A 12,900-nucleotide genomic window follows, 5' to 3' on the forward strand; every position below is an offset into this window, starting at 1 on the left:
TCTAATTACCAGTTCTTTTTATAACAAATGCTGACACAAAGGTAGAAGGATGTATAGCACTTGTGTTGAAGCCAATGCTACAGATGATCAAACAGTTTTGAAATCAAGAGTATTTTGGATGGAAAATGTGTCCCTTTTTTGTCACGATGTTCCTGTTTTTTGTCGAACTCTAATTAAAGCTGAAGAACAAGAGTGAAAAGCTGGTTACATTTGTAGCTCTGGCACATAATTGATTGCCAAGAGTTTAAACTGGATATTTTAGCATTCTGCAGTAATGTGCCATAAGCATATTTACCTACAACAGGCTGAAGAATGCTAGAGCCCTAATTATTTTTTAGGTACATTTTAAAAAGTTTTGGAATTATTCTTTGACAATAAGCATATCAGAACACCTTCAAATAGTATTTTAACAACATTTGAAAAGAAAACAAGTGTAATGTGGTCTTGTCCAAACAGCATAGGTTGAGGAACTAATTCTACCTTTTTTGAAGGGATGACGTTTGTGTCCTTGGCCTTAATTTAACTCACAAAACCATTGTGCATTCTGGCAATCTGCTCCATAAATGCCAATAAGCAACAGTATTTCTGAAAATTAGGACAGAGAAGCAAAGGTGAATGTGATGGGAACTTTTGGACTTTTTCTCTTGAGCTGTTATTGCAAGTCACTCTCATCCCCTCTGCAATAAATGGGAGACCTGCCATTAATCTCCATAGAAACCTGTGCCAAACTTGAGCTTCTCATTGACCCACGTGTTCCTACTGACTTGAGCAGGGGAACCTAAACCAAGACACACATGTGGATGAAGAACCCATAGTTGCGGTTTGGGACCTTAATTGCTTCCTCATATCCTATTTAAAGTCATTACCATTACTATGATGCCTGTAATGACAGCAAAGGTACAGTTAATAAAGTCTTCAGTACTCCACATCTGAGGACGGTAAAGGGTAAAGCTGTCAGTACCTCTCCACTCCATGACTCAAATGATATTTTCTTTTTTTCATCATTGGCAACTTCCCATGGCCATATATTTTCTGCTCCTTTTAAAGAACCAAATGGTGAATGTGAATGGGTATCTGCAGCGTTGATTTGCCAAGTAATGGTAGGGTGTCCCCTGGAAACAGGCCTCTTTTAATTCTGTTTCTTATCCGAGGTAAAGTGAAAACATGGAAACAGATGGTAGGGAATGAGTGGATCTCATCATGCATATTTCATTTGATTTGCAGCTAGTAACCTCTTGATTATAATATTAAATGTTACAAAACTCAAAGACTTTGTTCCTGGGAACACTGCATTTAATGACAGAGGATCAACACTGTAACCTCAATTAAATTTTGAAGCTGGTGAGCTGTAAGTATTTACATCTGTAGCAATGTTATGATACAAACAGCTCAATTCTTCTTTTCTGGTGCTTAGGGCTGACTTACAAAGGAATGCACAGTTGCTGTGGTGAATGACAAATCTTACTTAATATTTTTTTAAGAGCATAGTGGGACAAACATCTGTGGTTATTTCCGTTATGCTCTAAGGTGTTTTACTGGGAGAGAATTTAGTCATTTTGTTGTATTTACATTATTTACATACAAGAAGAACAAGAGAAATGGCAGCCTGTTTAATGATTATATACATTGTGATTCGGTTGGAAAAATGTGTATTGCAAATGGCAAATCAGCCTGTCATGAACATAATTATATGTTGTTGGTTATTTTTTCATCACAGAACTTTTAATTCCTAAAATCCCACTGTAGGATCTCAGTGAAAGATCTGTCCTATACATTACACTTCAGGGGGAAAAAAACAGCTTAATAACAGACCTCTTAAACCACATCAGTTCCCGGTTAATAGCTCCTTTTCTTCATTTTAATATGAGGGTTACCTTTGTAAAATGCTTGCAAAACAAATTAAAAGATGGAATCTGATACAACAAAACATTACTTGACATCAGAAGAAATAGTAACTTAAATTTCATTCATTGTCCCTAGTCTCAGAAGAGATACTGGGGAATAAAATATCACTCCCTTGTGACGTGTTGCTTATCTGAGACTTTGTTTTTAATAAGAACTGTGTTCTCCTGTACATTATTCTTTCCTGTTCTTGCTTTAGCTCAATGTAGGAGCGTGAAAAAGTGTGGAAGATGGAGGTGACTGGGAATGCCATGAGGAGGATGCCGCTCAGTATGCTGCTCAGTGCCACCACCTGTCCGGGAATGCTTCTGGGAACCATATCTCCATAGCCTACCGTGGTCATGGTGATGACAGCCCACCAGTAGCATGCAGGGATGCTGGTAAACTCCTGCGAGTCCGCCATCTCGTTCTCAACGACATACAGCAGTGGTGCAAACAGTGCGATGGCCACACAGAGGAAGAGCAGCAAGAGACCAAACTCCCGGGTGCATCTGCGAGCCGTCAGCCCCAGTGTCTGCAGCCCCAGGGAGTGCCTGGCCAGTCGCATGACGTAGAGAATCCTCAAGGCACGGAGAATACGGAGGACCAGACCTACTTTGTCCAGGTAGATGCTCCCAGAGCTGGGCTTTTTGTAGCCCACTGAAGTGGTGTCTACTAGCAAAGTGATGTAATATGGCAGAATGGCTATTATGTCTATTAGGGTTAATGGTCTCCGCAAAAACGCAAATTTACTCTTTGCCTGGATGAATCTTAGAAGGAACTCCAGGGAAAACCATGCCACACAGACAGACTCCACAATGAAAATATTGTAGCACATCTGGGAACACTCACCCTGCAGGAAAGAGGAGGAGTTTGTAATCGGCACTGGATAATAACTATTTTAGTCGGTACGGTGACAGGAAGAGAGGTTTCTGTGTTGTTTTTTTTTTAAACCCAAAATATTAAAGGAATCAAAGCTGTTGCTATGGGGAAACACACTGACAATTTGGAACAAGTTAAATGCAAAATGTGGAAAAGAATACTTACTCCACAGGAGAGATTGCTCGGTAATTTCAGGCATTCTAAATAGCAAATACAAAGCTTAACAAGGTGATGTACAGTGGTACAGAAGAGTGAACACTAACATAATTTTCTTTGGACATAAAACTTGATATGACCAATTCTCTTACATGTAATTGAACACAGACAGGTAAGATTTCAAATACTCTTTGTGGGGTTTCCCCTCCCTCTAAAGACAGCTGCAAAATCCCCATTGAAATCAAAACCATCAGCCTTTGTACTTGTTCTGCTCTTCCCAGCACATACCACTTTTCATTCTGAAAAGCTAACTTACCTTTTCCTCCTCCTCCCTCAGGTCAGGCATGGTGCTGATGGATAAGTTCACTGCTGTAATAGTTACAAATAAAACAGACAAACAAGCAAACACCTTTCCAGGAAGGCCAGACTGGGGCCTTTCCACCATGTCTTGCAACTTTTTCATGCACAAGCCAAATTTTGTCTCCTCTACTGTTTCACCTGTTGTTTCATTTTCTGTGAAGTCATCCTCACGTTCATTAATTTCTGTAAACTCCTCCATTTTTTGCAGATATCTCCTTTTACAACACCAGTCCAAGTTGTCTTCCTCAATTCCCCAGTACAGCAGCTCCTCTTGGAAAGACAGTGCACACATCTCACGCAAGAGCCGAAGTTTTCCGACCCGCAAAAAGGTCAAGATTGTCCTGAATGCCCCTGGATTGCGGTCGAAAAAGAATTCATTACATGTCACATCGTAATCATCACAGATGTTTAGAATGTCGTCAAAATTGTTGCAGAATTTTAGTTGTCCCAAACGTGTCAATGGGAATTCATCAAGTGTGGTCCATGGCAGCAAATACTTAATGCCTCCTACGTTTATAATAATATGATGCTTCCGATCATCGGGGTGAAAGCCTTTCAAGAGATCCTCTTGAGGATGAATTAGCTTGGCTCTTTGGTAAAAGACTCCCTTAAGGGTTTCTGTTTCTGGGAAGAATGTGTGGTTGAAGGAAGTATCTGAAGCACAGCTCAGGGCACTATAGTCATAGTCGGAATTTTCTCCAGGTAGAAGAGTCATCTTGGCAGATAAGTTCACATCACTTCGCTACTTCTGCAAGTGTCTTCTGGAACAAAAAAACAGATGTATGAGGTGAGTGAATGAGAGGTTTTTTTCAAGTTTGGAACAAATACACTGGTTGCATCTCAAAAATATTTAAGGCTGGTAAAAACAATTAGAAAGAAAACAGCAATGGCTGAGTACAGTCAGAAGTACATTCTGGTCAGGCTAGGTTTGTCCATCTGGGTAGAACTGATTCTGTCAAGGGCTGGTACCTTGTTCAGAAGCTCTACCCGACATATTTGTCACACTGAGGCACTTGTCCTGTCTCAGATACAGAGGTCCCAGTTCCCAGCAGATATGGAGGGAAACCAGGAAGAGTTCCTGCATGTGTTGGGATATTCCTGGTTCATAATGGAAGTATAAAAATTATGACAGTATCACATAAGAACACAGAATTCAAGCGTTTTCTGTAGAACTGGAAGTTGTATATTTTTATTTAACTATTACACATAAATCTTATTTTAGTACCCATGAAGTATACAGAAAGAACTGGAAGTCAATTATGTTGTTATTCAGTAAATACACGCTTCTAAAAACAGTGAGTACAAGACTAATTTCTATAAGGCCATATAAAAACAATTTTCGGGACCCCCCACTTACACTGATGATCTCATAAAATGTATAGAGCTTACTAAGTGACATGGCAACTCCCTTTTTATGGTCTCATTTACAAAAGACTTCAGAGAGATACATGATTTCTAAACAAACATTGGAATATTATTTCAGTTATAACTGACACTCTATTTGCAGTTGTAAGTCTTTGTCCTTACAATGGATTCAACAGCAGCCAAAAGCCAAGATGATTGTCTTCGTCTCTGATTACAAGAGACCAAAAAGTTCTTATGCTGACTTTGAAAAATCATGTTTAAATTCTGCTCACTCAACACTAGTGTAAAGCCTGTGCAATGAAGTGACTGCAGAGTTCAAATGGGTATAAAAAGCAGGCACTGGAAATGTTAAACTTATTGCCTCTCTAACTGACTGCATTTTAGAAGTTAGACCAAAAGCCTGTGCATACGCAGGAGTTGTACAGTGCCGCTTCTAGATCTCCCATCTGCACAGCATAATGTATGGACTCACTGAGTTTAATCTGATAAGAGTATTTCTTTATTAAGTAGATCTTACAATAAATATATATTAATCCTGCACAAGTATTCTGACTTTCTAGCCTGGGGTTCACAGTAAAGTAGTAAATATTACACTTGATTGGCTTCAGTGGCAGTGCATAGGTTTGTTCTTCTCCTGGCTGTACTTACCTCCTCTCTGATGTGTAACCTGGAGATATATGTCCTTGCTAGGGTGACTTCCTTAAACGCGGAACTGTCATTTGCAGAAGCTGGGGTTTATAAACCACATCAATAGTGTTACATATCTATTACAGAAGAAAAACTCAGGTCTACAACAGTAAAGTACTCAAAACTCGGCACTCCACTTTAGCAGCAACAGGATTTCCTTGCTGCACGGGGACTTAAAATGCTGCTTTCAATAAAATACTATCTCTGTCCTGCTCCTAAACTTCCCAGAGGGATTACTCTGAGCAGAGCAATTCCTTACATGCTCTTACAAACAGGTGGCCCCAGGCGAGCTTTGGATGGAGTGATATTTCCTGATTCCTCACCAGTAATCCTCTTTAGCACAAAAGGAAATCATTAATTTACTTACCTTTAGGGCATGCGGGTAAAGAAAAGCCTACAGGAATATACAAGGATGGACGAGGCATGATTCAGATCTCCCAGGAGCTGTGGTGCTATTTTCTGGCCTGAGATAAGCGAAGAGGTAAGCTTTGTCATCTTGCTCCTATTCCAAAGTGGGAACTTTATTACCATTGCTAGTGATGTGAGAACAGCTATTTGGCAAGTAACCTCTTCTCCATGCCAAAATCTTAACTGTGTTTAGCTTTCAGTGCCTTATCACTACATACTTGCTCATACTGCTGAGTTGCTCTGTCTTTGCTCCAGAGTTATGACTCCAGTAATCGCCATGGCAGGGGATGCGTGAGTCTGAACTCTGGAAGTAACAGTGGGTGCAAACAATGACAAAATCCTGCAGGTGTGTGCACTCAAATAAACTTCCAGTCAATTTTGGTTTGTCTTTGCCTCAAGATGGGCTGACCAAGGCCTGCTGACCCAAAAGCCTATTATTTTATTTTTTTTTTCCCCGGAAAGAGCATTAACATGAAACGTAATTCTATTAAAAAGTCATGTTCTAGGAAATTCTAGCCAATACTGGGATTATCAGTGGAGCTTCATGACAAATGATGGCACTCTGCAGCACTGCCCACTGGAAAAGCTGCAGGACTCAGATAAATGAAGGGATCTGAGGGGAGTGATAGCTGGCTCCGCTAGTGCTGGCTAAAGCGCACTGAAGAGAGGAAGTATGAACAGTTGAACTTATTACCCTGACATACAGTCCCATCACATGAAATACTCCTCATGACCTCAGAGCTGGTCTTCTGTTAAAGCATTCCCAAGATATTATCTGTAGAAATAACGCTACTGGGAGTTCGAGGTATGGGTTTGATGTGGGAAAGCAACACTACCTGATGTATGTGTATGCAGGGTTCTATTTCATAGAGTAACTGTTGTTTTACTTAGAAACAAGTGTTTTCCCCTCTGCCTCGATGTCTAAGGTAGGGCTGGACTAAAGAGAAAAAAGATTGTGACTGATAGAAGAATATGGATAAATGGGAGCTATTAACCTTTTTCCCTTCTGTAATACCAGATGATGTTGGTTAGCAACAACTCATCCGCTGAATCTCAGCCAGGAAAAATGAGGGGGCAGCTCATCTCTGTCACTGGTTTGATCTCCCACTGCATCCATGGTTGGCACAATGGGAAGAAATGGGGAGAGGGAAATGTAAATGTTCTCTGTGTGTCAGACACATGCTATAACCCTAAGGCATCAATTGTGAAACAACAGAGCAAAGAAAAAAAAAATTTATTTCTTCACTTCCAGCTTCTTGACCTGTGCAAAACACTAAATTGGACAAATTAATCCCCCATGTGATACACTGAATGACTACATTTATGAAAGGTGGCTCCTCCTTTTTCCATAACCAGAACTAGCAAGCCCACAGATCCCACGTAGGCAGCTACACTATTTGATGTCGTACATGTGTTATTTATATGTTCTTTGCCCAAGATACACATAGCATCATATCTAACAGAGAAAAATAAGGATAAAATAAAGGACAACAGGAAAAATGGCCTGGATTGAAGAACAGAGGAAGGAGAGAAGTAAACCCATACATTTCTCTGTGTATTTCTTCTTTTCCTTCAGAAAGTGCTTCTACAGAATGATGATTAGCACTGCTTTAAGATGGGAAAGATCTAATTAATGGAAAGAGGGTTTTGCTACTGAGCTTAAAAAACAACCAAACTGTTTATAGATACATTACAGACTGATGACACTGGGCATGGCTGTAAGAAATGCATTAAGAATTAAAGACAGCACAGAGGAATATAAGGTCAGAGAAACACATTAGCCTATAGCAACAATTTTCCCAACAATTAAACAAGGATATGCTATAACAGTAAAATCCTCAAGTAAAACTGCTCCAGTTAAGCAAGGCCCTTGTCTGAGATGGCATTCTGCCCTTTGAATGCCCGGGAGTTAGTGAAGCCCAGTTCATCTCTCCAGCTCCCCTGCTGATAATGTGTTCTCATCTTGGGCAAATTACTTCTCTCTGAGCACGGTTTACTATTTTGTTTATAAGCTTGCTGGGGCAAGAACTACCTCTTACTACATTATACAATTCTCATTGTTGTTTTGGCTTCTAGAAACTACAGCAATACAGAATAACTGCCCCAGAGCACAGGCTCTTGGTAACTCTCAATAGCGTGGTGCGCGTGTGAAGCAAGATATAAAATCTTTTCAAAAATCTCTCCTGCACAAGATGATATTCTTATCCATTATGTCTGGTGAAAGAATTGAATTAGAAATCTGTGCTGCCCTTACTTTCAGCAGCAATTCAGGAAGGGTGCCAGGCTCCTAGACAATGGGGAAAGAATTATTAAAGATGCCCTTCTAAAGAAACAGAAATCTTGAGTAACATGCTGAAATTCTACTGCAAGTGTCGTTTCCCCCCCTCAGTGTCCTCTGCAGTATTTTGAATTCTGCAGTGCATCTCTGATGTAATCAGAGCTCCTGCAAGGAGTCCTGATACTGCTCTGTGATGCAGACAATTCAAAGTTGTGCCTGGGTGATAACAAGCGTGCAAAGAAGATACATAACTCTCCCATAGACTCCCCTATCAATTCCAGTGCCTGGAACTTGTCTCTGTTGCTTTTTACGATTTGTAAATATAGTTAAAAAAAAAAGTTTCAGATTTCAGTGCAGGGTGAATATGAATACTGTGACTTTTTGGAAAGAATTCCATTAAGAAACTGCTTTGCAGTTTAGTGATCTTTCCTTTATTCTTCCCATAGTTAAAACAAGCAGCAGTTTCAAGCAGTGTCAAACTCCTCTGTCTCCTGACACGATTTCCATACTGTACCAACACTGTCAGGGTGCCCTCCTGCAGCTGTACTCATGCAGCTCTTTACAAGTGAGAACCGATCTCAAACTCCAACTCAGCTTGCAAAGTGAACTTCCAGCCAAATCAAAGCAAAAGTTATAAAGGTCAATGTATAGTATGAAAAGAACTGTCCTGAAAAACCTATCATCTGAAAAAGTATGCTCATATCTGTGTGTTGCTGTCCTTGATCTGGAGAGAGTTATGCTTTTTTGGCATCTTATGACAACCTACAAACTGAATTATGACAAATATGTTAGCGTTTGGGTTTATAAAGCTGAACCTTATTCTGCCGATAAGAACCAGAAGTGAAGCAAGTTTGCAGATAACTTATATCCCCAGGTGAGCGCTCTGAACTACATTAGAACTAACAACTGGAGTCATTATCCTGCTGTGAAATACATGTATGCCAACAAATCTTAGTAAGTCACATTCACAGCAACCTCCTGAATACCTTTTTAAAAAGTAAAAGATTTCATAGAATCAAAGAATCACTAGGTTGGAAAGGACCCACTGGAGCATCGAGTCCAGCCATTTATCGGTGCAGAGATATATTTTGCCACTGAAACGAAGAGGTAGGTTAGTCATGGAAGAGTTATTTACGCGTGTTCCCCCCCAACACCCCCCGAGTCTTTTCCAACGAAACAAAACCTGCCAGGAACGCGCTGCCCGTCGCGGACAGTTAACTTCATACGGCAGCTGCCAGCGAACGCATCAGCGCGAAGGACACCTCTTAATTATTTTCAAATTAAAGCTATAAAGGCCCGTCGAGCTTAGGCAAAGAAGAGGAAATGGAAAGAGAAGGCACCGTACCGCACTGTGCAGCCCCGGGCTGGCGGGGAGAGCCGGTGGGAGCCCTCGGAGCCGTCAGGCGCCTGCGGGGGGCGGGGGGCGCGGGGCCCCCAGCGAGCGCTGCCGCCGGCCCCGCGGGCAGCCCCGGCGCGGGGGGCCGCTCCCTCGCCTCCATCCCTGCCGGAGCGACAAAAACCTGTTGCTCCCAGCCCCGCGCGGGCTCGCACGACCCCCCGCCCCTCCCCGCCGGGCGCACCCCCCCCACCCCGATCCTCCTCCTCCTCCTCAGGAGCTCCGCCGCGGCGATACCCGCCGCCCCTCCCCGCGCCCGGAGGGGAAAAAAACTTCCCTGGAAACTTGCCTGCGAGTCGCCCCGCGGGCAGGAGGAGCCCCGAGCCCCCGCATGGTGCGGAGAGCCCCGCGGGCACCGGGCGGGATGCGCGGAGCCTCCGCTCGCCGCGGGGAGGGGGGACGGGGGGGGGACCGGGAGGAGGAGCGAGGCGGCGGCGGGAGGGCGATGCTGAGCCCGGGGGGTAACCGGCGCCCCCGGCCCGGAGCTCCGGGAGGCGCTGCCGGAGCCAGGAGCCGCTCGCGCGTTTGCTTGAAAGTTAGAATCATCCCTCCGATCGCGCGTTGTCTTCCAAACGGTGCTTTTCGTGGGCTCTTCGTTCGCCGGGAATGTTAACGCCCTGCGATGTGCGCGGTCCGTGCGGCCAGAGGTCCCGCTCCCGCGGCCCCCGGCTGCAGCCGCCTCCGAGTTAGCCTCAGGTTTGGCTCTTGCAAAGGTCAGAATAACATTACAGTTAAGCCTTGGAAAGTAACAGAATATGCGTGAGATTTCTGGGAAAATCCATACACCTGCATGGAAGTGGGAAATAGATCCTGTAAGCGGCTTTTGTCTCGTTGCACATGATGGATGGGGATCCCCCCCTGGTGCTGCCCCGGCCTGACAAAGGATGCTCGCTTTCGGAAACTCCAAAACAAGTCTTAGGGAGTTTATTTGTCAGCATTTTCAGTATCACTGGGAGCAGCCGCCTGCCCACAGGTGGCATCCCGGGATGCTGTCACGGGCAGTAAAACTTCTGGAGCTTTGCCTGTTCCATGGTAATTTCATGTATGTATGTATGTATTTTCAGTGGAAGAAGTGGCATTAAACATGTACATTAAAGCAGAAATCTTAGCATATCTCCCCCCTCCGACCCCAAGAGGACTCCAAGAGAGCTACCGCTGTGCTCTGTTCTTGTGACACCCTTGCTGAGTACAGTGACAATGAGGACGCTGGTGTTATTGATTGTCAGAGATTTGGAGAGCATTCCATATCTCTACTTTTAAATGAGATTTGTTTGACATCTCAGTGGAAGTTCCTCTGTCTGGATTCAATCTGATTGAAAGCAGTGAATTAAATCCTGGTGCCAGGGTTAAGGAGGCATCAGCACTTTAGGCTCTGTCACAAACCGGTGGGTGCAAACCACTCCCATCCCGTGTGCTGTTGTGCCCCCATGGGTACAGAGAGAATGATTCTTCTGGCCCCTGGTGGTTCTTACCTGCTTAGGCACTGGTCTTAGAGGGAATTTCGTGCAAATGAACGCCAGAACCTGGATGCAGGATGGGGACACTCACCTCTGTGCTCAGTGGGACGGGGGCTGTCAATCTTAATATGAGCATTTTACACTTCACCCAGAGCAGTGTGTGTGGGGGTCTCATTTCAAGTAAGGTCCTTTGTTGCTATGGTAATACAAATGAAAAAGCTCTACTACGGTAATTTTAGCAAAATACCTCTTTTTTTTTTTTCTAAACTAAATTGGACTGTGGTTCAGAATTGTGTGGGCATACAGAAATAGTCATGCTGATATTCTTCAACTGTAGTTGTTAAACAGCAGTTGTGTAGAGGGCTGTCAGCAACGGTGGCCGTGGGCAACTTGAATTTCTTTTTCCCTGATATTGCATATGATTTTTCTTTGACTTTGTGAAGGTTCCTTAGCATAGCACTCAGCTTTTATCTGCAGAAGGGTGGGAAATGGTTTTACTGACCACAGTTTTGGCTTTTGTATAATAGCCTATAATAATCTTGTTAATGAAAGCCTGCATTTTAAAAGCCTTTGTTGATAATTGCTGTCAAAGAGGAAGGATACATCAAGTAAGGTCTCCCGGGGAATTATCTGAGAACAGTTTTGGTCAGTGCTTTCTGTAATAACTTGGGTGATGGAATGGACAGCACTTTTATAACATTTGCAGTGATTCCAACCATGGAGTGCAAGGCTGAGATTTAAAATTTCCCCGATATACTGCAGACCCAGTCTGAACTCAACACAATAACATTCTAGAAGAAAAATTATGTAGTATGCCACATAGGAAGGAACAGCACATGTCAAATGAGGTCTATTAGTTAGATAAAAATACTGCAGAAGAGAATCTTGGGATTATAGTGGATCATGGACTGCTGCAGAATAGTCCTGTTGCTCCCAGCTCTAGTAATAGGAGGATCGTATGTAAGACATCGGAGGGCGTTATTTCTGTTCTGTTTAGTGCTAGTCAGACTTGGCTGAAGCACTCTATCCAGTTCCAAGCATTACAGTCACTCTTGAAGAAAGATGTAGGCAAACAAGATAGGAGAATAGCTACCAAAACTGTAAGAGGCTTAGGAAATATAAGCTATGAGAAAGACGAATTTGAATATCTGATCTGGAAAAAAACACAGCAACTGTCTTAAAAATGTATAAACACATTTATAAGGATGACAGTGAACAGTTGTTCTGTGACCAGCAATGGTAAAAAAAAAAAAAAAAAAGCAGTTTACTGAAGTGCAATTAGGGAGATTAGAGATCAGGAGAAAAAAACAAACCAGACAAAACTATTAGTGTGAGTATCTAAGGAATCTAAGGAGGCTGTAAATCTGTTCAGTGAAGGTTTAAAGAAAAATTTAGATAAACACCTATCGGGACTGGCTGTAGCATGTGTGACCGTTCCTCAGGGCAGGGAGGAGTTTCAGCATCTTCTGAGACAATTACCAGCCCATATTTCCATGATTTCTGATTGTCCAACAGGCTACACCTATCTTTTCAGGAAGAGGCACAGTAGCATGGCACAAAAGGAGAACTTGTTACTGCCACATATGATTGATGCAGCTTTTTAAATATTTAATAAACCACACTGGACTGTGCTATTTGGATCAGTATCTCATTATCTGTATCCAGTATCTCATCTGGAGACCAAGAACAGCTCATGGAGACACAGCAAGCAGAACTATCCATTGCAAGTAAGTGTGTTTTAAATCCTCTTTGAGCAATAATTACTGAAAATCACTACCATTCAGTGGTCCATGTAAATATAAACATCCTGCAACTTGCTTGGTACTCACTGTATAAATCACCACCTCATTTGGACACTTGGTTGGCAGATTCTAGTGAGGTCAAGGACTTCATTGACTTTGGTATGAGAAATAAAAATCAGGTGTGAGATCATGGCTGTGGCAATTATTACATCTGTTTTGGCAAATGGAGGTCTTTACTCTTCAGACACATCATGCCTGCATCCTTCATGTGCACAGCATTAATGTGAA

At 42.7% G+C, this 12,900-nt stretch overlaps 1 protein-coding gene across 1 annotated transcript; it reads right to left on the reverse strand.

Moving 5' to 3' along the window:
* Positions 1 to 711: 711 nt before the first annotated feature.
* On the reverse strand, positions 712 to 4,013 carry KCNG1 (potassium voltage-gated channel modifier subfamily G member 1). The gene is made up of 2 exons (XM_069872005.1): positions 3,236 to 4,013; positions 712 to 2,734 (listed from the first exon to the last, which is right to left on the reverse strand). The coding sequence occupies exons 1-2, from the start codon at positions 3,992 to 3,994 to the stop codon at positions 1,964 to 1,966; spliced, it is 1,530 nt and encodes a 509-aa protein (XP_069728106.1). The 5' UTR covers positions 3,995 to 4,013; the 3' UTR covers positions 712 to 1,963.
* Between the last annotated feature and the right edge of the window lie 8,887 nt (positions 4,014 to 12,900).

Source organism: Phaenicophaeus curvirostris, chromosome 18 (genome assembly GCF_032191515.1).
Source record: "Phaenicophaeus curvirostris isolate KB17595 chromosome 18, BPBGC_Pcur_1.0, whole genome shotgun sequence".
In the NCBI taxonomy this organism is placed as follows: domain Eukaryota; kingdom Metazoa; phylum Chordata; class Aves; order Cuculiformes; family Cuculidae; genus Phaenicophaeus; species Phaenicophaeus curvirostris.